This window comes from Solanum stenotomum, chromosome 2 (assembly GCF_019186545.1).
Source record: "Solanum stenotomum isolate F172 chromosome 2, ASM1918654v1, whole genome shotgun sequence".
NCBI classification, from domain to species: domain Eukaryota; kingdom Viridiplantae; phylum Streptophyta; class Magnoliopsida; order Solanales; family Solanaceae; genus Solanum; species Solanum stenotomum.
Genome location: NC_064283.1, coordinates 21,633,717 through 21,660,891, shown reverse-complemented (window position 1 = coordinate 21,660,891; position 27,175 = coordinate 21,633,717). Strand labels below are relative to the sequence as shown.

The 27,175-nt window shown below is 35.4% G+C and overlaps 1 protein-coding gene across 1 annotated transcript; it reads left to right on the top strand.

Annotated features, from left to right (window-relative positions):
* The first annotated feature begins 213 nt into the window (after positions 1-213).
* LOC125856465 (uncharacterized) lies at positions 214-8,336 on the top strand. The gene is made up of 5 exons (XM_049536020.1): positions 214-673; positions 825-875; positions 2,469-2,602; positions 7,593-7,693; positions 7,786-8,336. Exons 1-5 carry the CDS (start codon positions 302-304, stop codon positions 7,962-7,964), a joined length of 837 nt encoding a protein of 278 aa, XP_049391977.1. The 5' UTR covers positions 214-301; the 3' UTR covers positions 7,965-8,336.
* The last annotated feature ends 18,839 nt before the right edge of the window (positions 8,337-27,175 follow it).

The window sequence follows — 27,175 nt, the reverse complement described above, 5'->3', positions numbered from 1 at the left end:
CTTAACCAAATGATCTATTATTGTTTGCATGATAAAACAAAGACAATAAAAGTGTCTATAAATTTGAATTAGAAATAATATGATGAATATAGAAAAAACATATAGGAGTATAATAATAGTTAATAATAATAATAAAACCATGGTATTTATTTGATAAAATTGCATATAAAATTCAAAAAAATATTAATTTCACAGTAGATTTAAGCTTAATTATCACTTTGTTTCCTAATTGTAATAAATAATTTTGGAGCCTATTAAGAGTAGATTTCACCGTTAGTCCCAAAGCATTATAATACAGGCAATGAAGCTCGGTCTCATTACTGCATATTCCCGTTCTTCTCCGACCACTGTCACACTCATCTCCGGCAATCCCCATGCTAAAACAGCGACGTTCGGCGTGAAATTTCCCTCTTCCTTCAGACTCAACTCCGGCTACAAAATCTCTAACTTCTCCCTGACAATTTGTTCGTCTAAATCATCATCTGCAGTTGATTCTGCCGGTGCCGGAACGGAAACATATAATCAAACTGTAGATGGAGAAATTTCGTCGCCTCAGGTTACGGAATCGCTCAATGTTGAAGTCGGAAGCCCTAAAATTCTACCGAATTATTTCCCTCCCAAATTAAGCTTAAGTGACCAAGCTTTCTTTCTCTTGGCCTTCATTGCTTGCACGGTACTTTTAATTAAACTCTCTATGTTCTTTTCTTGTGTTCATGTTTTCGATTTAAACATTGAGTGCATTTTTTTGGTTGAGAAATTGTCAGTCTTTGAGATAACATTTTTAAAGGGTAAATAAGTTTTAAGAGATTTTCTTTGTTATGCAGACGTCGGTGGCTTTCACAAGTCTGGTAGTTGCAACTGTACCAACACTGTTTGTGAGTTATCTTGATCACTTGGTTGGCAATTTCTTAGTACTCTGGTTTATGCATTCTTAATTTTCTTCCCTTTTATTGAGATCATATTGCAAGGGTGTTTGCAACTGTTTTTGTGTATGGCGTTTGTATGTTTTAACTTTTGAGTGAAACTTCATACGCCCGGTATCTATGCTAATAAATAGAAGCTAAGAGTGTGTTTTGCGGTAGAAAGCCATGTTTTTGTGCTACTGGGTATATGATTGAGGGATTCTGTTTAGTGTATGGTGAGAATGACTTTCCATGATATATTGTATAAATGTTATAATTGGATGCAATATAAAAAGTTATGTGCAACCTTCCCTATGTTTACTTCAGAAGGTCTTAGTTTTGTTTCCTTTTGACTGGAGCGAACAAATAGTTTTCTGAGATGACAGTGTCATTGAAGCTTGACAAGTTCGTTTAGTAGTTAGTTTATGCTGAGAGTCTTGGCTCCATTGAATATAGAGATACAAAGCCCGGAGGTGAATTATTATATTTTAAACGAAAAAGGGTCAAAATGCTCCTAGTGTATTGAAAATGGTTTATATTTTCCCTCCTTCAACCTAGTGAACTACTAGAATTCCCTTAAGATTAATTTTCAGGTTAGAAATGACTCTCCTTCTACCTATTAGATCCCATTTGCCCTTAACATTAAATTTGGCGCTAAAAATGGCCTTACTTTTAATGGAGTTATGAGATGTCATATGTGGGGCTTTAATAAATCAGTACTACCTATTTAGTTGAAGTCCTACATATGTCATCTCATAATTTCATTAGAAGGAATGACGCTTTAAACCGTAAAGGGAAATTGGGGTCCAAGAGTGGAAGGGGGGGCATTTTTAACTCGAAATTAAGATTAACGGCAATTATGGTCCAATAGGGGGAAGGAGGGCAAATATTTAAACCATTTTCAATATGTAAGGGACATTTTTGACCTATGCTAAGAAGCCTTCCCATCCCCGTACATCTTAAAACAAAGAAATAGTTTAGCTTTGTTCTTCTTTCGGTTGCATACGTTTAGTTGTGAATAGTCTTTTGAAGGGTCAGAGACCTTGAGAGATAACAGTGAGCAATACAAACTCCAAAAGTGTCATCATAAGATCCTATAGTTATTTAATTTGTTGGAATATACTATTTATTTATTTTCTAATTTTGGTAAAAAAATCATAATGGATGTGTACACATATAATGTGGTCTACATCAATTAATTTATGAGTAGTCCTGTTCTTACACCAAGGCAAAAGAGTGAAGTTTCTTCATAACAATCTAAAGGATATGACCTAGTGAGATGGAAGACATTCTTTTCGTGGTGCTTGAGGTGCATTTTTGCTTGATACAAAAATAATGTCTTAAAGATCTGCTCTTCTTATTCAAAGGATAAGTGGAGTACTCATAGAACTTGGTCTCATTTTTTACACATGCCTTTTACAGAAATGGATACTTGAAATGTAACACAAATAATTAACATAATGGCCTATAAGTTATGAATTGTGAGAAAAATACTGATTACTGTGTGAATGTGGAGCCAATAGTTTCGAAACACCTCAGTTCAACTCATTTGATCTTTTTCTGTAGGCGATGCGTAGAGCAGCAATATCTTTGTCTAAGTTGGCAGATACTGCTCGAGAGGAGCTTCCTAGTACAATGGCTGCTATCAGGCTGTCTGGGATGGAAATCAGTGACCTTACACTGGAATTGAGTGATTTAAGGTAACAAATTTTCTCACTCGAAAGGGACTGACCAGTTTCTCTTAGGATAAACTCACTGAAGTTCTTTGAAGATATGTAATATCTGGAAGCAAGATAGTATTGGTATTTCGAAGGGAGCAATGATTCCTAGATATCTCAAGGACTAAGTTACTTCAACTTAATGATATACTTACTATGCTTTATGATTTAAAAGCTTATTCTTCGTTTATTTTGAGAGAGCCTTAATGTTGTGATGACTCAAGAAATGTAATTCGTTGAGCAAATCTCGTAGACAGAGACTCTCAATGTCATGGTTATTAGTCTGAGAAATCAAGAGACATATTTGGTTAGTTTGTTGTTTAGATGTCATGTTGCTGGTTTTGGAATATAATCTGGTGCACCATATTTTTAAGAGCTTCAAGAAAAATAACTTGATATTCTGCAATACATGTTGGAGTTATCCAGATTATTTAAGTTATGTAGTCGTATAATAATGGTTGGAATCTAAATTGATGTGCTTATTGTGGAAGTATATCTATGGAACGGGGTGGAAACTAGAAAGGTATCAATTTTTCATCAGAATTTGGGAAATAAACAAATTTGCTTCTACAAGAACTCAAAAGTAGCCGGAACTTCTTGTTGGTGGAGGTGGTAGGCATCCCGTGAAATTAGTCGAGGTGTGCCGTGTGCAAAAGCTGGACCGGACACCACAATTGTCAAAAAAAAACTCAAAAGCAGCACTGCATAAAAAAAACCTCTTGGGTAATTTTTACCTACGAACAATTGTACCTTGGGCCAGTTGAACGTCCTTTCGAATTCGCCTTCCCATAGGCCCTGTCAGGACCCAAGACCATTGTGAGTGGCACCTACACTAACCTTTCTGTGGGAGAACCAACTATCAACCCAAAAACATAACTCGAAACACCATTCTAAAGCCAAGTCATGATATAAGCAGAAGGAAAACAATCTAAAATAACCTAAGAATTGAGTTTTTTTTTGAAATAGAAATAACCTAAGAATTGAGTTCCCATCAACTCAATCAGAAGTCACAATAATTGCAGAAATAAACCCCTAGAACTGAAAGTCATAGTAAGAAAATTCTAAATAGTCAAGGATGGGGATGCAACACCAAAAACTTATTAAAAACATAACTAATAGTCTAGTGTCTCTACATAAAAGATGGACAAGAAGATGTAGAGGACCCATGACAGCCTGGAAGAGCAACTCACCCTTGGATTCGAAGTCGAGCGTTCCTTAATTGAGGTCTTGTATTAGCCGCTGGCTTGTACTCAACAAGAAAGAACAAGTGCAGTGTTAGTACACAACCACAATGTACTGGTAGGATCACATGGCCAATTCCAAACTATGAATGTAAACAAATAACCACAACATAGTAAAAACAGCCAACACATATAACAACAATCACCATCACAACTCCCAATCACAATATCATGTATCACCAATACTTGGAGCATGTCCCACATGATCACAATAAACAAGAACCCAGTCCTCTCATGGAACCACAAATACACATACCCGGTTCTTTCAAGGAACCCACACACAAACTGTTAGTGTACCAACGCGGTACCCGAACCAACCAGAGTTAGTATTCATATCAGGCGTGGTAACCGAGCCAACCGTTAGTATTCCTATACCAGCGTAGTACTCAAGACAACCAACAATCACAGACAATCATGCACAATCACAGTCATAATGAACAATCACTTGAAACCACTAGTTAAGTAAACAGGTTCATTGCATGAGATTATCAACCTGATGTCATTTCATATGTTTTCCCCAACATGCATTGCACAGGTGATACTATAAAGTAGTAGACATGCATACATACATAAATTGGAAAATATACAACTATCACCTACCTCGAATCAGGCCTCTTGGAAACTCTATAGATACTGAGCTTTCCCCTTTTTCAATGTCTTGGCTTGTTCTTGGTCTAAACAATAATGAAAATACAATAATCAAACAATAGTGGCCTAACAATACCCAATAACCCCAGGACATATTATTTATCATTCTACCCAAACCAGGGTTTTTCCCACCATTAATTCGAGTCCCCCCAAGAGTAATACTCTAGATTCTAAGGATCAAGGATTGAATTCAAGTTAAGGGAGTGGGAAATCTTACCTTTATCGAGAAGAACGATGGAAAAGAGGTGAAAAACACCTTAAGTTGCATCTGTAGTTCCCCTAAACGAAATAACCAAATAGTGATTAGTTTTGGGACTTTTCTGCCCAAAAACTCGACTTTTCCCCTCTAGCGGCCCAGCCCGCTATAACGGTTGTCAGCCCGCTATAGCGTCTGCACACTCCCACTACAGCAGCATGAACTTCAGAGACTCGGATGTCCCTAAAAAGTCCATTTGTCACAACATACCTTCTTTTCTTGACGTTCCGAACTATCCCCTTCACGTCAAGTTCGATTCCGAGAGTCTTACTCACCTGAATTCGATTCCGTAAAGCCCCATGGGTTCCTTAATGTCTTGGCTACTAGAAAATTTAAACCAAGCCTAGACATTTCACCCCACCCATTCCCGGATGACCCTAGACCTCACCTTGATCAGATTCCATCTGAGACTGGCCTAACCTAGAATTGTTAAGTCATTATCTGAAAAGTTTTCTAGCCCGATTTCTTTCATCATTGGCGTAGTCATAATGAGCGGGAAGGGTCGTTACAGACCCATACTTGGCAACAATGGCGGAGCCAGAAATTTCACCAAGGGTGTCCAAGAATAGTGGTGTGTGTCTGTCAAATTAAAACAAAAAAATATTGTACTATTTGGGTTTGAACCTAGAACTCCTTCATTCAAATAGACACCCATTACCACTGCATCAAAGACATATCTTTTGTCAAGGGTGTCCAACTTTAAATATATATCCTATAAATGTAGAATTTGACATCTATATACTACGTAATTTTCCGACGAAGAGTGTCCAATTTGACACCCTGGGGTGGCTGTAGCCTGTAGCTACGCCACTGCTTGGCAAGATGCTAAGGAACAATTACTGTCTCTGGGTTTACACTTACCACATTCTATATCTTTTGCATTATGGTAAATAGCTAACCCTGATAACCTTGTTCATTTTTTGTCCTTGCACTACTTGTGTGTCACTGTTGATCCCACTCTCCATAGATTTCACTTCCTGCAAACAAGTTTTATTTCATATCTCTGTCACATTTCCTGATTTTTGATAACTTTTAATCCTCACTTTCTGCATATAGTCTCTTCTCAGAATCATGTATGATGGAAACATATCCTCTAATAAATGCAAACTAGTGCAGTTGTTTACAGCATGATAAATGTTTATGACTTTAGATAGGAGGTTATGGAGGACATATATTAGCATAGATGGTTAGTTATGTAGTTGAGAGTTGTCTTGCTTATTGCTAGTAGTCGTAGTATTTTGAGAGTTTCTTGTTATTCTATCCCGGTGTCTATTTGATGTTTCTTGCACTTTGATTATTGTATTATTGTTGTAGTGGCTGTTCCTTTTTAGTATGCTTTGCCATGCTTTCTTTAGCATTTTGTCTTGACTTCTTCTCTCTCGTTGTTTTCCTTTTCAAACTGCTTTGTAATGTTTTTACTTAAGCGGAGGCTCTGTTGGAAACAACCTCTCTACCTCACAAGGCAGGGGTAGGGTCTGCGTACACACTACCCTCCGCGGACCCCACTTGTGGGATTTCATTGGGTATGTTGTTGTTGTTGTTTGTTTACGACATGATAAAGATTCAAATCCATCTCAGGGAAGAATTGTTCAGCTATAGTAATGGCATTATCTTCTTGATATTTCCTTGGGACAGTTTGGAGAGTAAGGTATGAAGTCTCTAAAGAATTTAACTTGAAGTACACTGGATGAATTTTTTTTCTACTGTCTTTATTCAGTAATAGAATTAAGAAGAGTGAGTAGCCGATTATATTTTATTTCTCTGACAGCCTTCTGCTTTGGTTGCTCTTGTGTGCTCTACTTGGTCTTCAATATCAAAAGAATGTGAAGTGTCCTATGGATTCAGTCTCTGATGAATTCAACATCAGTGAGATACAGGTAGAGCAGATTGGATCAAGGCTAATTCCAGCTTACTCTCCACCTAACTGGGTTGAGTGGCTTACTAAGAGTTTCTTGCAACTCACTGATATCATCGCTGAATGGTTTTGCGATATTGCCTTTAGATTTGACCACCTCTCCTAATCTGTGGTAGGCACAATTGGACGTGATTTCCTGCTTTGGTAATGCTTTTAGGCACAAACTAATTTTTATAACTATGGGAAGGAGAGAACAAATATAGTATCACTTGTACTGTATGAGGATGGGTATTCTATTGATTTGATGTGCGAAGGTTGGAGATTACAAAGTTTTATAAAAGCTGGGGTTGAAAAGTGGCAGTTTTCAAGAGGGTTACGGAATGTGAAACTAGAGGAGAAATTAATAGGAAAATAGAACATTTGTGGTAGTTTCTTGGACATTAGGTTTCTAACATACTATTTGTTGAGAGAAATCCCTAGAGTTTTTCTGTTAATAAGAAAAGGAAATCGGAAAAAAGAACTTCAATGTAAAGAAATGTTAAACATCAACCAAGAGCTCATGAGAAAATGGGAATTAAGAAGACACATTGTCAAATTCAAAAACAATTCCAACTGAAACAATCTAAAATAGGATGTAGCAGGTGCCCAGTGGAATTACTGTTTTAAATATCAAAAAAGCTAACCAGTCAATCTCGAGAAACCTGGGAAACATTATTTCAGAAGCTTTAGGCCATTCTTATTGTGGAATAACGTAATAAAATTAGACTCTCTGGTGAGGTAATAGGATGTGATTCACGTGAAGCTTTCTAATAAGGTGGCCAAGGTCTGAGGCAAATGTATGAACTCATGTCCACTGTCAGTGCCATAATTTTTCTTTAAGCCGCACCCTTTGCCCCATCGATTCAGATATGTTTAAGCTACGACACAAAATATGTTCCCGAGTGTAATGTTGTTATTGTATGTGATACTCAGTCAAGAGATTGCTGATGGTGTCAACAAATCTGCTCGAGCTGTGCAAGCAGCAGAAGCTGGAATCAGACAAATTGGGTCTCGTGCTCACCAGCAAACAATGTGTATGCTCTCTCTCATATATTCTTTCCATAAAGGCAGATCGTGTGACTTCTTCCTAATTTAAGACTGCTTACTTTCTGTTCGAATGTGTCAGCAATGATTCAGGAGAGAGCAGATCTTCCAGTCATATCTTTGCAGCCAGTTGTAACTGGAGCAGCAAAGAAGACTTCTCGTGCTGTTAGCCAAGCTACGAGAAGATTCATGAATATGATCTCTGGAGGTGAACTTGGCTCAGAAATGGAAGACAATAGGGAAATTGATCCAGAACCTTAAGAGAGCATGTCTCCATTATTTTACTCGGATCATTGGCAGAGTAAAAACATGTTTATATGTTCCAAGCAAAATCCTGAACATGAACAACACATGTAAAAGTAATGATTCAGAACGTTTTTCAGTAAATATTAGCCATCTTTCAAGAATGAGGTAGGCAGCTATGTTTTCACGCCTGCTGTGTGGGAAGGAGAGTTTCTTCTGCTCGATTTCGCACTTGAGATTGTCAGAACTGCACAGCAAATCATGGTTATCCAGTTATTCACTAGTGAGCTACTTAATTTGTTCAATTCTATTTTGGCAAAAACAATTTGGATATTTTATCTTTGCACATGGTGAACCACAGATGTTTCTTGTAGAATGATTTTCAATGTTAAATGTGGAATTGTTTTCGGGAAAATTACGACTTCTATAGATTTACTAGTTAAGAAAATGCCCTGCTCAGGCCCAACATTTTGTTGTTTTTTTCATGGAATTTTTACCTCTATATACTCTGTTAGACTTATTATTTTCCTTTTTGGGGTAGTTTTTTTTTTTTTCCAGTGTATAACATAGGTTTACATTTAATAGCTAAAAATAGAGAATAAGGGTCCCTTGATGTTAGACTTATAAATGTTTACTATATCATCAGGGTTTTGTTGTGGGTCAAGTATGTTTTTCCACTTTCTTAGTAATTCCCGGATTTCTTTTCAGATCAATGAAGAAAAGAAATACGGAGAAGACGAAGTTATTGAGGAAAAATAGGTTTCGAATAAGAAATTGATTCAAGGAATTTCATTTTCAGTCATTTTCGCTAGATTTGAAGAAATAAATAATTGAAGATTTGAATTTGTGATGAGTTTGGATTGGTTGTTCTTGCAAACAATTTAGAATATACTTTTGAGTTCATATATCATTGTTGAGGGAGATAGATCAAGTTTAGAGTTGATTTTAGGAGAAATATTAGACTAAAACATGAAGAAGATGAAGTTTCAAAATTGTATCATGATTAGTATTAGAGTTGTATCATCAATGTTTCATAATTGTTTAAAACTGCATATGACTTGTATCTTATATTCCATAACTAAAACAATACATGATACAATACTAATACAAGTATGATACAATATAGCAAAAGGGGTATTATATTTGAATCTAAAACATTCTCAAATTTTGTCAATCACTTTACATACTATTATATTAAAAATGTATTATTTATAAAGGGGAAAGACGTAAACTCTCATAAGCTTGTCACGATAAGTCAGTTACACGTTTAAATTATTGTGATGATCTATTACACACCTGAATTACTTAAAAGTGATTTAAAAAAAAATTGTGAACTAATTTTCACCTTGACGCACATATAACCAGTCACATGATGAGAAGTGCACACTCGCGTCACATCATCGCCATGTCACTACCACATCAACGATTATGACAAAAAAAAAAAATTAAAATATGTCACCCCAATTGCTTCTTCTTCCCCTATACATAGGGATCGGATGGCAATTAGGCGGTGCGGGGAGGGGGGCGGGGGCGGGGGCGGGATGGGTTTAAGGCTACGCGGGGGTGGAAGGGGCGGGGCGGATTTAAGGTTGTGTGGGGCGGGTTAAAGTGGGTTTTTTTTAAAACTAATGCGGGTTGCGGGTATATGTGATTTTATGTGGGTTCAAGCTTAATTTTAACTTTTTACATGTTATAACTTATAAGAGTGATAGAACATTACTTATTAAAATAATTTCTTTAAAGATAATAAAATATTCAAGATAGTAAATGAAAATGGTTCAATAAAAAATAATTTTTTAAGTTACTATCCTATTAAATTAATATAACTAAATGAAAAATGAATTTATTTGTATGCATATTATTTTTAGTATCAAACTTAACTAGAAAAAGAAAATATTATAAAAATTATGCGGGGCGGGTCTATGCGGGGCAGGGTGGGCGGGTTGAAAAGGAAAAAGGTTGTTATGCGGGGTGGGGCGGGGCGGATTAAAAATTTTGCGGGTTAAGCTTAACCCGTTCCGCCCCCGACCCGCACCACCCCATTGTCATCCCTACATGTAGACCATTAGACCCACCATTAAAACCACAATTACTGTTGTCAGTATCACCAAACTCACATCTCTACCACTATAAATTTTATCACCCACAATCAAATTCACCATCGGAATTTTTCCACAACCATTGTCATTATAAAAAATTGCAAACAATCATAATTAATTTAACTAGATTCACAATCGAAATCATATCACCACCATTACCACTATGAAATTCATCACAATCTTGACCACAAATTTCAGCATTCACCATCTACAAGTTTCATTGCTAATTATTAAAATTAAAAGTCATACCATCACTAATTTTATCACTCATTACCAAACTCATCACAAAGATTATCACAATTACAAATTTCGTTCAAGCTCAAAGAGGAGAAAGGTGAAAAATAAAAAGCCAATTCATAAAAGAAAATAAAGTGATTTTGATAATATAAAAGAAAGAGAAGAAATGATGAATGATATGAAGAAAAATAAGAAGTTCGAGGGTTGTCCATGGAGAATGGACTATATTTTTCTTCTTCTTCTTCTTCTTTTTTATTCATTTACGCATTTTTTCTCTTTTCTTTTAATTCTTTTGTCACATCAGTTTTGGGGTGGAAATAGATTCACTTTTAAGTAGTAAATGCGTGTAATAGATCGCTATAATAGTTTAAGCATGTAACTGATATTTTCGTATAAGTTCAAGGAAAAATTTATATATTTTCTCTAGTTATATATTGACCACATGCATTGTAATATGCCTATAATAGGTATAATATACTAATTTCAAAATATATTACATATGTTGTTTATATGTATTTCTTTTATTAATCATGTCACAGAGTATTAACCTAGACTTCAAACATTCAAGTACTAGTTAAATTAGTTCAAGTGTTAATATATTAAAATTGTGATAGAAATGTATTTATATCAAATTTTTTTCTAGTTTAAAGAGTAATAAAAATATGGCTTAATGTATAAATATACCATTAAATTTGGTGTCACTTGACATCTATGTCCTTCAATTTTGGGTGTGCGAAAGTAGGCACTTAAACTTGTATAAAGTTGAACAAGATTATACACACACTCCTATGTGGCAGGACACCACATAGGATCCTCCATAAGAGGTGAATTGTCACATAAGATGTCAAGTAGGACACGTGTGTGGCCTGCTTGACAAACGTCAACAATGGAGACATCGTGAATTAGTCTGCAGGCATCGCGATAAGTCTTCTGTCCTACTACAAGTGCTGTGACAACCTTTACAAAGTAGGAACGATTGTCGACCACCAGATCCATTGGTCTTTAATATTCACCCCGACCTACAAGCACAAATCCTCTCTTGCTCAACTCTATAAATATTTTAGTGTCTACTTGTGCATGCTCAAAGTTGGAAGGCATAAATGACCGATGAGCCCAAGTTAAATTGCATGTTTATGCATTATTCCTTTATAATATATTTTAATAACGCTTATAATATTACAAAGGCATAATACGCAAATATGCTCATTAACTTGGCATGAGCTGACATTTATGTCCTCCAATTTTGGGTGTGCGCAAGTAGGTCCTTAAACTTGTACAAAATTAAACAAGTAGACACACCCGTCTTATGTGACATAATGTACATAGGACGCCACATAAGACACAAATTGCCACCTAAGATACCATGTAGGACAAATGTGTATATTTTTTTCAATTTGATACAATTTTAAGTGTTTACTTGTGCATACCCAAAATTAAAGAGCACAAATATCACTTGAGGCCAAGTTAAAGGGCACATTTATGTATTATGCCTATTACAAATGTGAGGTATTTTAGGCATAATACATAAATATGCCCTTTAACTTGGCCTCATGTTACATTTATGCCCTCCAACTTTAGGTGTGCACAAGTAGACACTTAAACTTATATAAAATTGAACAAGTAGACACATGAGTCCTATGTGACATAAGACACTGTGTAGGGTACAAATTTTCCTGTAAGATGTCACATAGACATGTGTGTCTATTTGTTCAACTTTATACAAGTTTAAGTGTCTACTTGTGCACACCCAAAGTTCGAGGGCATAAATGTGAAATGGGGCTAAGTTAAATGACATATATATATATTGGCAATGCATATGAATTAATGAAATTTAGTTTCTAGAAGTTCTTGGGTGGAACAAGGACATTGGAGTTGGGCTTTGTGTGGTTTTCACCCGTAGATTGATCACCTCATGAAGTAGCTTGTTCAGTTTTGAGAGGTTGCATTTCAAACATAGGTTGTGTGTTTCAAGAGTCATTGGTACTCGAGTTGGGCTTTGCCTTGGGTTGGGTTTCTTATATAGGCCCTTGCCACTCTTCGATGTTTAAGGAGGTGTTGCGTCCAAGCGCACCCATAAGTGTACGTGGTCATGCAAGTAATAAAGTAGCCATTTTTAAGAGTCGAATGTCGTACCTACAGAGACTTAAGATTAGAGTATATTTTATTTTTCCAATAACTGTAATTTAAAGCAAGTGTTTCCAGAAAGATTGATGAATGATTCTAACTTATTGATTATTCGAAGTAAACTAAGCTAACTAATATGATTCAATTTCGAGTTGGAGTTAAAACAATGACTTAGGTCATTCCAGAGCTGCGACCTACTTTGTATCCATGCATACTACATCTTTTTATAGACTTCAATTGATTATCAAATCACTGATTTACAGGGTTAAATATATGATCATGGTCTTTCGATCTCTAATCGCCTACTCCATTTAGCAGCCTAACTACCGTTGAGCGGGGATAGACTGAACCAATTGTGAAACATTAAGTTTTCATCATGTTTAGTAACCAAGCACGATCTCTAGGTATATCTCTATTCTAGATAGAAATCAACCCTAATTTCTAGAGAAGATCATGCTCCTTTTGTCCCACGTTCTTTCCGCATATCCCTCTCCTGAGTTCAGTTCAGACAATAAGTTTATTTCAATGGTGGTCAAACACGAAATACCAACTCAAGAACAAAAGAGTGATTTATGCAATAACCAACTTCAATCTATAAAGTTCAATAAAATACAATCATCTTGTAGCCACAACCCTAGAATAAGAGAATTTAACTACTCATAATGTGATTCTCAAAGAGCACGAATAAACCCTAAAATTGAATTAAGAGTTCTCCAAGTTGCTGTTCTCCAAAAGCTAGAAAAAAATTAAAATAATAAAATCTAAGTCTATTTATAGTTTGAAAAAAGTAGGAAGAAAACTATGCCTTAGGTCCGCGATGCGCATATGCTTGCGTATTCAGACTTTCTTGAACATCTCCTATTCACGACACGGAGAGGATACGTAGTCCTCTGTCTCAGCATCATCAATGTGGGAATAAATAATTCCCTCTCTGCGGCGTGGATAGGGCACAACGCTAGGGTCTTCTCATTTTGAACTTTCTTCTGATCTTTTGCTATTTCATCTTTCGTGCTCGGGTCCAACTTCACTTCATGTACAATAGCTCTTATGCCTGTTTCTCTTGTTTCCCAACCTATAGTCACTAATTATATTGATTAATCATAATGCAATAACATGACTCAAACATTATCAATAAAATGAGAATTTGTCCTCAAACTTGGCTAAAATGTGGAGTGTTATTTGACTCCTAGGCATATAAATATGCCCAAGATCATGGGGGCATGTTATTATTTTGACGTTTGTGTTAGCACGGTTATGTGGGAAGGATACATATGATGTTAGAGAGGTTCAATAGATAGGGTGCTCTTGATAGCTAGGAGATGTTGGGCTTGGAGCATATGGCAGACAATCTAGTTTATGAGCTAGTTTTCATCTTCCTTTGCTTGTGTTTCCGCAGTTTTGTGGTATGTATGATATTGGTAGATCTCAGGAGTTCAGTTTGGTTGGATGGAAGCCATCATCAAAGGAAGGAGTTGGTGGTAAGTTTTTAGTTTTGGAGAGAAAGATGTGAATTTGAGAGTATTCTATTAGCCTGAGTTTTAGGATGGTGTTGCTCAATTTGAAAGGGTGTCTGTAAGTCTGGTGAAGCATGTGGACCCAGTACCCTCATCTTTTGAGCCTTTAGGCTTCTTTTGCTCCTTACTTTTGAGGACGAAAGTCAATTTAGTAGTGGATGTTGTAATGATCCTCTAGGTCATTTTCACAGTTTTGCAATATTTTGGTGTTTAGAGCTTTCTTTTGCGGGCCCAAGCATTTATGACTTGCTGAGACTGTTAGTTCGTTCATCGGATAGTTCGTTTGGTTTTTATGCAAGTTTTCCTATTTTGGAAGTTCTAAAATTTGAATGGTTGATTTCGATAAAAAAAAATTCAAGTAGATGGCTCTAAGGATGACGACAGGGCGGGACGGATGTAGGATGGGGCGGATTGTAGTATTTGCGAATTGTCGGGAGGGGCGGATTATGACTGCAAATGTGAACTAAAGCTAAAAGAACAAACATTAAGAAGAAGCTAGAAAAATAACTAAATCGTGCACAAGCTTAAAATATTGAGAAGAAACGGGATAAAAACGTATAAAAGTTTTTTAAAATGAATATAATGCAAGACTAATCAAAATGTGAGAAAAACAATTTATTTTTTTTATATAAAATCACATTAATGATTACAGTAATCAATAATTAGCACAAGATTGAAAAAAATATGATTAACATATATATTATACTAACAAATTATTAATCAAAAGAAGTAAGAAAAGTTGAAGCAGTCAAAACAACAAATTGTGTCATGAGGGGCAGGGCAGGTTGAAATCCTTGTGGGTTTATGAGGGTTGCCCCGCCCCCGCCCCCACCCCGCCCCATTGCTATCCCTAGATGTCTCAGAATGCAATTTTGTCGATTTTGTCAGCTTCAAAACATCGACTTTTGTCTAGAAGGACCCTTGATTTGGGTCTCGACATCTCTAGACTCATTCCAAGAAATCTTATGTCTTACGGCTAAGATAAATCCTGGGTGTGGGACTCACTCTTTCTCGAGATGGCCTCCGTTGAAAGTTTCGACATCTCCATTGAGTCNAGCTTCAAAACATTGACCTTTGTCTAGAAGGACCCTTGATTTGGGTCTCGACATCTCTAGACTCATTCCAAGTAATCTTATGTCTTACGGCTAAGATAAATCCTGGGTGTGGGACTCACTCTTTCTCGAGATGGCCTCCGTTGAAAGTTTCGACATCTCCATTGAGTCCCAAAAATCTAATTTGATGGGGTAACGTAGTTCATTTGCTGCACGGGGTTCTGAATGAATCCCAAGTGCTCCGTCAGAGTATTTTCAACTCGTAAAATTCATCTTATGTAGTCCTTGCCGGTGCATCTCGATTTGTGTTTTGCATTAATGGACTAGGTCACGCGTTCGCAAAGGCTAGTCAAGGTTGACCCGCCTTGATTGCTGACTAGGTCACGCGTTTGCAAAGGCTGGTCAAGGTTGACCCACCTTGATTGCTGACTAGGTCATGTATTCGCGGAGAAGGAGCATGTCAGACAAGGTCTCACGTTCACCGACTAGGTCTCGCGTTCGTGGAGAAGGACAACATGCTTCAAAATGTATATATATATATATATAATTTTAAAAAAAAAGCTAAAAGTGGGAAGCTCCAAAATGTAAAGTTGAAATACCATTTTACCCCTATACTAAAAACATTTTTTTAAAATAATTTATTATTAGTTATTATATATTAAATATTATGGGGTGCTGGAAATCTACTTTTTTTTTAATGAAATAGTAGGGGTGGCAATTTCAGCCCATATTAATGAAATGAGTCCATTTTGCCCATATTTAATGACTTGGATCACTTATATTTTAATTGGTTAAATATGGGTTTCAAGCTATTTTAAGAGTCTCTACAAATACGGTCAAAATGTGTTTAATATGGGGTATCCATATTGACCATATTAGATCACTTAGTTTTCACTTCCACTCAAAATTCTTAATTGTGCTAAAAAATAAAAAATTTAACATTAATTTTCAAACTTAATTGAAAATTATTTTTTTTTTGTTTTTGAAAAACAAAAAAAATTACGGGTAGATTGGTGGAAGGGGGGGGGGCTGGGGGGTGCCAGGGGGAGGGGGTAATTTTTTATTTTATTTTGAAAAAATATATTTTTTTTTGTTTTTGGAAAACAAAAAAAAAAATTGGGATTGGTTAGTGGAAGGTGGGGATGGGGGGAGGGAGTAATTTTATTTTTTTTGAAAAAACAATTTTTTTATTTTATTTTTGGAAAACAAAAAAAAAATTAGAGGTAGGTTGGTGGAAGGTGTGTGTGGGGGAGGGGGTAAATTATTTTTTTTTTTTTGAAAAAACATATTTTTTTTGCTTTTGGAAAATAAAAAGATTTAGAGGTCGGTTGGTGGAAGGTGGGTGTGGGGGGTGCCCGGGGGAGGGGGTAAATTTTTTTTTTTTGAAAAAACAATTTTTTTTTGTTTTTAGAAAACAAAAAAAATTAGGGGTAGGTTGGTGAAAGCTGGGGGGGAGGGGTTCCCTGGGGAGTGGGGGGTGCCCAGGGGAGGGGGGTAATTTTTATTTTGAAAAACAGATTTTTTTAAATGGGTTAGAACCATTTTAATTACTACAAGGGAGAGTTACAGATTAAGCCAATATCAAATTATTTCGGTTATAATTTATTCATGTTGTATGGTGAATTAATATTAAATTGTTATGACGGTGCACCTGTTAATACTTACCAACTCTATTCAAGCCAGAAAAATAAGATAGAAATGAGTACTTCCATTGAAAAGCTACCCCAGCCACCAAAACCCCCCGATGAAGTCATGGAAATTGATACAAAACATACTACAGATAATCCACCTACAACAATCTCTTTCAAAGAGGCACTTAGTACTCCAGTCCCACATAATAAGCACCTGAGGAAAATCAACCAAATTACCTTCCCTAAAACCCAGTCACGCACAAACAATATTGGGAAAACAGAGTATCCACAATACAACGAGAACAATATGGATTACACGGAATACACTGACAAAGATAGTATTTGTTTATCTGAAGAGGATAAAATTAGAATATACAAGCCATGGCATACTCAGTTATAATTAAGTTATTGAGAAAAAAGTCACACATCATTATCTAAGAAACCGACTAATAGCTACTTGGAAAACCAAAGACGAAATTGTTCTAATCGACCTGGGCTATGATTACTATATGGTCAAATTCCTTAAGGAAGAAAACATGAACAAGGCTTTGCAAAGTGGTCCATGGTTCATAAACAGATACTACCTCTCCGTTAAATCATGGCAACCGAATTTCGTGGCTTCCAAAGCAATGGAATTTGCACCTCAATCTGGTTAAGATTACCCAAGCTACCAACGGAATACTATGACCACAAAATACTGGCCAAGATTGGGAACAGACTGGGTAAACTAGTAAAAATCGATGTGTGTACCTCGTCAACACTTAGAGGAAGATACGCAAGAATATGTATAGAGGTACCAGTGGAAAATCCAGTCGAAACCCATATATACATAGATAACTTAAAGCAAGATATTATATATGAGGGAGAGGGAATACTCTGCCTCAAATGTGGGAGAATAGGACCCACACAACTGTCGTGCGGGTTTGCGAAAAGGAAAGAACAAAATTAAGCAAAAACACAAGATGAGGCAGCGGACAAAATCACGACGCCGATGATGGAGGTAGATAACAGGACATCGGAGGTTCAGGAAGAGCAGTGGAAAATAGTCACCTTTCAAAGAATGCTAACGCAACACAATGGAGCTAACAGACTCAACACCAAGGAGAGGAAAGCAGACAATAGTCAAAAAAACCATTCGGAAGCAGGCATCCCAGTTAATTTATTTGATGCCAAGATAGGTAAGTACCTTGAATCCCAAATTTTTAAATACAAGAGTAAATTAGCATCTGCCGCCCCGGTCACTAAGCTAGAAGAAAAGAGTAGCAACAACAACATTATTCAAACACCTCTAGCAAGTAAACAAAGTACTTCTATGACTGGAAATGATCATGAATACAACAGTCACAAAGATGGAGGTGATGACGTTATGAATGACGTCATAATTAATAAATTAGCAAATTCTAATCCTAAAGACACTAAGGCGGCAAGTAAAAGTAGCGCCCTAAACTTGACCCCTACGCATAAAAATCCTACACTAACCTCTAATTACCCCCTACCCCCCATATTTAATGAACTCAACCCTATGAACTATACCCCTAGAGAAACCCCAACAACATATAGCGAAAACGTAAACAAGAAGCCTTTCCACCTCAAATCCTACACATCAACCACATCGACAAATCAAATGATCTTCGAACACGTGGATAGATCTAGAAACGTTCACTCAAACAACTGTGCTCCAACTGAATTACCCAAAACAGAGGAAGATAACAAAGATATCACTAGGGGTAAGCTATCGACTGTAGGAGCCAAAAAGGTGTTAGCAAATACTTTAAACAGTACAGATATTCCTAGTACTACCATAAAAACTTTAAACACCTCTATATTAACTACCTCAATTAGTAATAACTCCACACCATTAAATATTGTGAATATTCCGATAGACCCAATAACTCCTGAATTACCTTTTCCTAAGTATAATGCCCAGACTTCCCTTCAACTCCCAAACGAGACGCCAATCTTCCATACGCCAAACACTCCAAAGTCACTACCAAACCAGATTCCAAACTATGAACAACAACGAACAGGAAGAGTACCCCAATGCCAACTAGAACCACCCACTGAACAACACCCCAATACATGCCACCCAGTGCCGTCTCCAAATGTAATGTCGACGTCGTGATTGGAGCTGAGTCTACAGGGCCATGCCCTTTCCTTCAATGTGGTAATCGAAGGGAGGGAAGTAGCCATAGTAGTCCAGAACCCAACCTTCCTTGCCCAAGTAGTGGGGGAAGGCATGAGGCTTGCAATGGAGACATACAACACAAGCATATGGATGGCGTCTGTCTACCAGAATCCCCAGAACCCACTACACTACCAGTACCCCATGAATTCGGTCTTTCATATCTCGACTTGGGCGACACCAATACCTCAAACAATAAATCAATACCCGACAGAAATGCCTTTCCTACCATAAATGATCCCAATTTTAGGCATGACTCCATNCCACTACACTACCAGTACCCTATGAATTCGGTCTTTCATATCCCGACTTAGGCGACACCAATACCTCAAACAATAAATCAATACCCGACAGAAATGCCTTTCCTACCATAAATGATCCCAATTTTGGGCATGACTCCATTGTTCAACCCTTTGCACCTATATCAGTAGGGGGGCCTCCACCAATGTTAGTACCAACAAGATCGATGGAAAGCTCCACTCAGGATCCCAGCAATGTAGCATCAGCATCCCAGGTACCAATCCCTACCTCAATAACTCCATTAGCACAGATGCAATATTAAAAGTCGGAAGAGATAGAAAAAGCCATAGGTTTAATGAGAGAAACAAGAATGGAAATATGAGTGCTAAAAGAGATAAAAATAATGGTGTTCAAAGAAAGATTCGAAAAGAAACTAATATTAATATGCCACCCGAATCTCTTAAAAAACACCTTGGATGTAAGACCTCCAATAAACTCACACCTAGGGAACTATGTGTTAGTCATGAATCCTCTAATGAGAGCATCGGAAGAACCGATGGAATCCAGGAGGAACATACCATTACTGGTGCCACCCAACTTGAACGGGTCCATGAATATAATAATATGGAACTGTAGGGGTGCAAATGGGCCAGACTTTAGGAGGAACTTTCGATCACTCCTAGACTGGCATAAGCCACCGTTAGTGGCCCTCTTAGAAACTAAAATGGAAAACCACCAAACACTCCTAGACGACTTTCCATTTACAAGAATGATCGAGGTCCCCGCAATCGGGAACTCTAGAGGTATCGCTGTGCTTTGGGATGATGTAACCTTGGAACATGATGAAATTGCCACCACTCCTCAAGAGGTGCATGCAATAATAAAGGTAAATACTATGAATATTTTTTGGTTATTTAGTGTTGTTTATGCAAGTAATTTTAGATATATGCGTAAAGTACTGTGGGAAAATATGCGAAATATAAAACATAATTTCACGGGAGGATGGCTTATAGGAGGAGATTTTAATGAACTACTACTAGATTCGTCAAAAAAATGAGGGAACCCACTCAACCCTTCAAGAGTAGGGGACTTCCAAGACACCATAAATTGTTGCGAACTAATCGATATGGGGTTCAAGGGTAGTCGTTTCACTTGGATGAACAAGAGATTCAAAACAAAGACATCCCTCATCTCTGAAAGACTGGATAGGATCTTAGTAACAAACGAATGACTATTAAGCTACCCAGACGCACATGTCCAACACCTTCACAGAACACATTCCGATCACTGCCCTTTACTTATATCACTAGAAAAACATTTCAATAATACTAAACCCAAGCCTTTCAGGTTAGACACAATGTGGACCTCACATTCGGAGTTTACCAACATAGTGAACCTAGCTTGGCTTAATAGAGAAAATCTGTTAGAGGCTATAACTTGTTTTGAAACTGAAGCCACAAAGTGGAAGAGGATTACGTTTGGAGACACTTTCTATAAAAATAAAAGACTTCTAAAACGCCTACAAGGAATACAAACCTCCCCGAACTATCCTGGCAGTACCTTTGTAGTAAACCTAGAACATGATATAATAAAGGAATACAATTACATATTAAAAAGAGAAGAGGAATACTAGAAACTAAGGTCAAGGATTAACTGGTTAAACGAGGGAGATGCAAACACAAAGTTTTTTCATACAACAACCCTAAATCATAAAAGAAGAAATAAAATTCTAGCACTACAAAAGGAAGATGGCACCTGGCTATATGACCAACAAAACATTGTAGATTACACAACCTCCTATTTCGGGAAACTGTTTTCAACGGGACATAACTCTTCTAATAGGACTTACACTACTAACATTAGGGATACAATACAAACTGATCTTAGCTACATGAGCGAAAGTCCAAATGAGAGAGAGATTAGAGAGTCTGTTTATTCCTTCAAACCGTACAAGGCCCCTGAACCTGATGGGATCCACCCTTTCTTTTACCAAAAATATTAGGACATAATAGGACCCTCAGTAGCAAAATTTTGTACTAAAGTGTGGGAAGAAGAACGTATTGATCCAAAAATAAATACCACAAATGTATGCTTGATACTGAAATGTAACAATGCTACAAGTCTAAAAAACTTCCGACCTATAAGCCTATGTAATACTACTTATAAGATAGTAACTAAAATCATAGTAAATAGAATCAAACCAATTCTAAACCAAATCATAGGCCCTTTCCAATCTAGCTTCCTAAAGAATAGACAAGCAAGCGATAATGTTATTATAGTCCAGGAAATCATAAACCATTTTGGGAAAATGAAAGGGAAACAAGGTAATATGATAATGAAAATAGACCTAGAAAAGGCCTTTGATAAGCTAGAATGGTCTTTTATTAAATATTCTCTGCATTATTTTAAGTTCCCCGAACGTCTAATCAATATCATTATGTCTTGTGTCACATCTAGTAGAACAACAATTTTAGTTAACGGTTCTAGAACAGAATACTTTGAACAATCCAAAGGAATTAGACAGGGGGACCCGATGTCACCGTACATCTTTATACTATGTATGGAATTACTTTCAAGGATGATAGATACGAAAGTAGGTCAAAAGGAATGGAAACAAGTATGGATTGCAGGAAAAGGACCGACTCTGTCCCACCTATTTTTTGCGGATGACCTTGTCCTAGCTGGGAAAGCGGACCAACACACCTGTCACTCTATTAAAGATGCACTGTCCAAATTCTGCAAATATAGTGGACAGAGCATTAATTTAAAGAAATCAAAAATCTTGTTCTCTAGGAATTGCAAAACACACACTATGCAAGGGATAACTGATACTATGGGTATCCCTAAAAGTAAAAGCTTTGGGAAATACCTAGGATTTCCCATCTTCCATAAGACACCTACAAAACAAGACTTTAAATTTATTATAGATAATATGCAAACAAAGCTTGCAAGCTGGAAAACGAAGTGGCTAATTATAGCTGGACAAACCACCCTAGCTAAATCGTCCCTAAACAACATCCCAACTTATGTAATGCAGATCCATAAACTACAAAGTAGCATCTCCAAAAGGGTGGATCAAATCCAAAGAAACTTCATTTGGGGAACCACAAATACAAAAAAGAAATTGTACCTTGTTTGGTGGGGCCAAATTACAATGGGGAAAAATATAGGAGGACTAGGACTACAGAAATGTGCAGTGAGAAACGTGGCACTTCATGCTAAAATGGTGTAGAGAATCTTTAAGGAACCAACTACACTTTAGGCCCAAACTTTGCTAGACATTTACACTGGAAAAGTGGGGCTTAGAACACAGAAAACATAGTAGCCAAATATGGAGGAATGTTAAGCTAGGATGGGACGAATGCAAAGAAAACATCACTTGGATACTAGGGAATGGCAAATTAACTAGTTTTTTGTTAGATCCCTGGATACCAAACACTCCAGCACTCAAAACACTGATAAGTGGACCCTACCACACAAAGAAGAAAATAGAATGGTTAGTTGCATTCTAAAGGAAGGACAATGGAAAATGGAAGAGATACCTTTTCAAATACCATCCAATATCATAGATAAGATAAAATTAATCCACATTCCTAACATACCAAATCCTTTGGATAAGGCTAGATGGTCCTTAGACCCAAAAGGACACTTTAGTACCTCCTCTGCATATCACCATATTAAAAAGAAATACAACAAAAAAGAGGTTCACCAAAAGGACTTCGCTTGGCTATGAAACTAACTTGCCCAAACAAAATAAAGTTTTTTCTTTGGACTTGCAATTATGGAAGATTGCCAACAAGCAAATATCTACATTCCATAGGTATCAACATTAGCCCACTATGCACTATATGTGGCTTAATGGAAACTGATAAACACATACTCCTGGAATGCACCAAAGCTATGCAATTCTGGGAGAAAATAGGACTCCTAAAACCTATCAAAGATATTTTAGATATGAGGGAGCAAAATTGGCTCCAAGCTATCAAAAACATAAGGATCTCTAATTCTAGAAATAACATTACATGGGCGTTCCTATCCTTTCTACATTTGGAATATTTGGCTAACTAGAACCACAACTACCACAACAAGAAGAGTATTGATATCCCAACAAAAATGCCAATGGATAAAGCATTGGAATATTATTACTTGGGATGTAATAAAACAGGAAAGAAAGGAGAAAACAAGGAGATCAAAAGGAAATGGATACCTCCCGAGATAGGACTAAAACTCAACATTGATGGCTCCTTTGATTATGTAACAAAAGTGGAGGAGCAGGGGGAGTTTTAAGGGACAATTTGGGTAATTAGGTAGCAGGCTTCGCAGCTAAGAAAAATGTCAATGGCGCACTACATTCGGAGATCGTGGCTTTACTATTGGGAGCTAAATTAGCCAATAAAATGCGTATCAAAACACTCCGAATAGTAACTGACTTAACGCAAATCATCGATATAATTAAAAATGGTCATGACTCTTATTCTAACATTATAACTGAATGCAGGGAATTGCTCCAGTAGTTGGGGACCCCACGGATCAGCCATAACTTAAGGGAATTAAACCAGGTGGCTGACCTACTAGCAACGGAAGGCGCAAAACTCACTAAGGAGAAAACTTTTGTGGAATGGACTAAGCCCCCGGATTTCATTTTGAAGAAGATAGAAGAAGATAAGAAGGGGATTCCTTTTGTTGTAAATAAACTAACAAGTTCTATGTTGGATAAATGTACTACTACTAATATAGATATAGTTGTAGGTTGTAGTACTACTTTTGGCCACCTGGCTTGTATGGATGCATAACTAATATATATAATATTTCTCTTTTCAACCAAAAAAAAAAATTAAATTGTTATAAGTAATTATTATCAAGATCCAAGATAAAAAGACTCCTAATTATATTGTTCGATGAATTAAAGGTGAAGACCAAAGGTTACATAATTAAGTAGGAAACTAATGAGCCTCTTTTATTTTTTTTCCTTTCATCTCCCCTCATCTAAGGTTTCCTAGTTAAAGTCACCTAGAAAGGGAAATGAACTTACAAATCTCATATATGATCTTCTTACTAAAGTATGTAAATGACAATTCTCTCTTACAAATTAAAATCCATTTTCTCATCTTTGATATATCATTTCTTTCTTCTTTTTTGATTTTTTTTCTGTTCATAGTCATAGACCGCAGAAGAAAAGTTACAATTAAATAGATATTACTTATTTAGACTTTATATAATTATTGGCGTGGAACATGTACAATATTATATTTCTTATTTTCAAATGAAATTAAAAATTATCTCAATCAAAAATTAGATATTTTATTATATGCCAAATTATTTGTGTTTTACATGGATAATATGAAATATATGACAGATAGGTTGAATGATTACATGCATTTATAATTAGTTTATTATCTCATGAATTTTTTCGGTGCATTTTTATATCTAAACGGTAATACATTCCACTCATAAAATTCTTGTGGTACGGTGAATGTTGTTAGTTTTTTAGATTCTTCTTCTAGTTTTAAATGATAAATCCCGATTTACAATCAAATTTGCTAAAATAATTATATCCTTGTATTTGTCTTATCTTTAGTATTTTATTTGGTATCGGATAATTATATGTTTTAGTTTTTGCATTTAAATTTCAATAGTCAATAACCATTCTACTTTTTCCTCTTTTTTGTTCACTATGCTTATTTACGATAAATGTTGGGCTTGTGTGCTTACTATTGCTTTCTTGTATATATCTTTTTTCTAGTAATTCATTTATATGTATCCTAAATTCGATTAAATCATTAAAATTATACTTTAATGATTTTTGGGTTATTATACTATTATTATCAATTAACTCAATTTTTACTTTTGTTTTATGTTTCTCCCATCCTTGTAGAGGATCCTCACTATATAATAATTCTAACTTATCTTGAATTATTTTTACTTTATCTATAGAGAATATAATTAATTCTACTTTAGGGTCTTCTTCTTTTATATTTTCTAATTTTTGTGTAATCTTTTCACTTCCTTTTATCCATTCTGTTATTTTTCGTTTTTTATTATTTACTCTTTTTGCTCCTATTTTTTGTTTACACGGTGTCGTGAATCACCAGTGTTTTTGTTATTATATGTGGGTATAATTTTTCTAAAAATGACATTCCTAATAGCATATCTTTTGTAGTTAATTCAAAGTTATATATTTCTTCTATAATTAATATCTTATCCCATATTTGTATTTTTATATTTTTTTGTCTTATATGTAATCATGCTTCCTTCATTATTAAATCCTGTTACTACTTTAATTTTTCCCACTTATCTTCTGGTAAACAATTGTATTTACACATAATAGCTTATGCGCCCGTGTCTATCATTGGTGTATAATATCGGTTGTAATATCCTTCTATTATTATCTTTGCAAGTATATATATTTTCATATTTTTATTATACTAAAGTCCTTTTTATTATTACTCTTTTATTTTCATAATTTATTGTTAACTGTTTGTCTTCTAAATTATGTGTTTTTACTTGTTCTAACCATTTTATTCCTAAAATGATATTTTCATTTCCTTGATATATTTTAAATTTTATCACTATTGGTACTTCTCCAATGATTATTTTCTTTTCTGTAGTTTCTTCGGTATACATTAATGCTTTTGGTACTTCGGGGCATGATTGTTCAATAGTTATTATTTCATCTTCCGTCACTAATTCTCTTGTAATATAGTTTTCTTCTCGTCCTGTATCTATTAATATTAAATATTTTCGTTGTTCCATTATTCCCGTTATGTAGTAATGATGTGGTTTTATTTCGTCTTCCATTGATTTTTGTGGGGTTTTCTCTATTCTTCTTGAGGTACTCATTTTTTATGAAAGTTGGGATATTTCATTGTTTATTCTTTTTGATGTACTTAGTCTTTCTTTTACTATTTCTAAATCTTCTTCTATATCAATTTCATTATAACTATAGTCATTTTTGTCTATGACTATGACTATCCTTTCAAAGGGATCTTCTATTTTTATTTTATCTATTTTATTTTTTGCTGTTATTTTATGTTTTGTTGTTAGAACATATAAGTTTTACATCTAGCAGTAAATATTTTACTTCCTGGGGCTAGTTTTATCCCTGACATTCGCCAGTATAATACTAGTGATTTATCTATATTTCTGTTATTTATTGCTACTGAGTAGTTAGCACTTATTATAAACTTAAATTTTTGGTATATGAGGTTACCTCTTACTGCACTTATTATATTTTTTTCTATGGGTTATATAATTCTATCATCCGCTAAGTATATTTCTATGGGTGTATCTATTCCTTCTCTAAAACATGCTTTTATTAATATTTTTGTTCCTCCTAAATGTACATATTTAATTGGATTTTTAGCCTTAATATCTTGTATTTCTTTATTTATTATTCGTTTATTTATTATTGGTATTTTGGCCTTTCTTTTAGTGTATTTGCAATCTATGATATGTTTTCTTTGACTTACTACATAATATTCTTCTTTTTGTCGTTTAAACCAGTTTCTTATTGTTGGTATTTCGAATATTTTTGCTACGCTTATGTCTAATTCTTTTCCTTTTATTTGTTCAAATATACTATTATCAAATATTATTTTATGTTCTAAAGATTCTTCGTCTTGATGTTCTTCTTTATTTATTATTTGTATGTCTGCTTCAGTCATTTGTTATATTATAGAATTCATTATCTGATTCTATTTCTATGCCATTATCTATTTCATTTTCTGATATTTCATATATGTTATCTTCACTTTCCAATTCATAATCTATGTATTCTAACTGCATATATTTTTCATCGTCTATTATTATTTCTGATATTTGTTTTTCTTTGGATTTTTAGGTAATTTACAATCTCTAGCTATATGTCCTAATTTTCCACAATTATAACAAGTACATTCCGTTAGTTTTCTTTTTGGTCTATATGGTTTTTTGGTTTTGTAATTTTTTACATAGTACCTTCTTCTTGGTTTTTTATATTTATATTTTGATCTGTATTTTTTATTATATTTCTTTTTATTTTTATAATACCTATCCGTACAACCAAATTGAGGTGTTGTCTTATTTTTGCAACATGCCAAGTTTTTTACTAATATTTTTTTCATTTTTATTTCTTCTTTATGTTTTTCACAGAGTTCCATAAACCATCGTTG

What these genes read in the sequence shown, in the direction of transcription:
- LOC125856465 (XM_049536020.1), top strand. Translation starts at nt 302, where the DNA reads ATGAAGCTCGGTCTCATTACTGCATATTCCCGTTCTTCTCCGACCACT. An exon ending in TGGCCTTCATTGCTTGCACG is followed by an intron (nt 674 to 824) that starts GTACTTTTAATT and finishes TTTGTTATGCAG; the next exon opens with ACGTCGGTGGCTTTCACAAG. An exon ending in CAACTGTACCAACACTGTTT is followed by an intron (nt 876 to 2,468) that starts GTGAGTTATCTT and finishes CTTTTTCTGTAG; the next exon opens with GCGATGCGTAGAGCAGCAAT.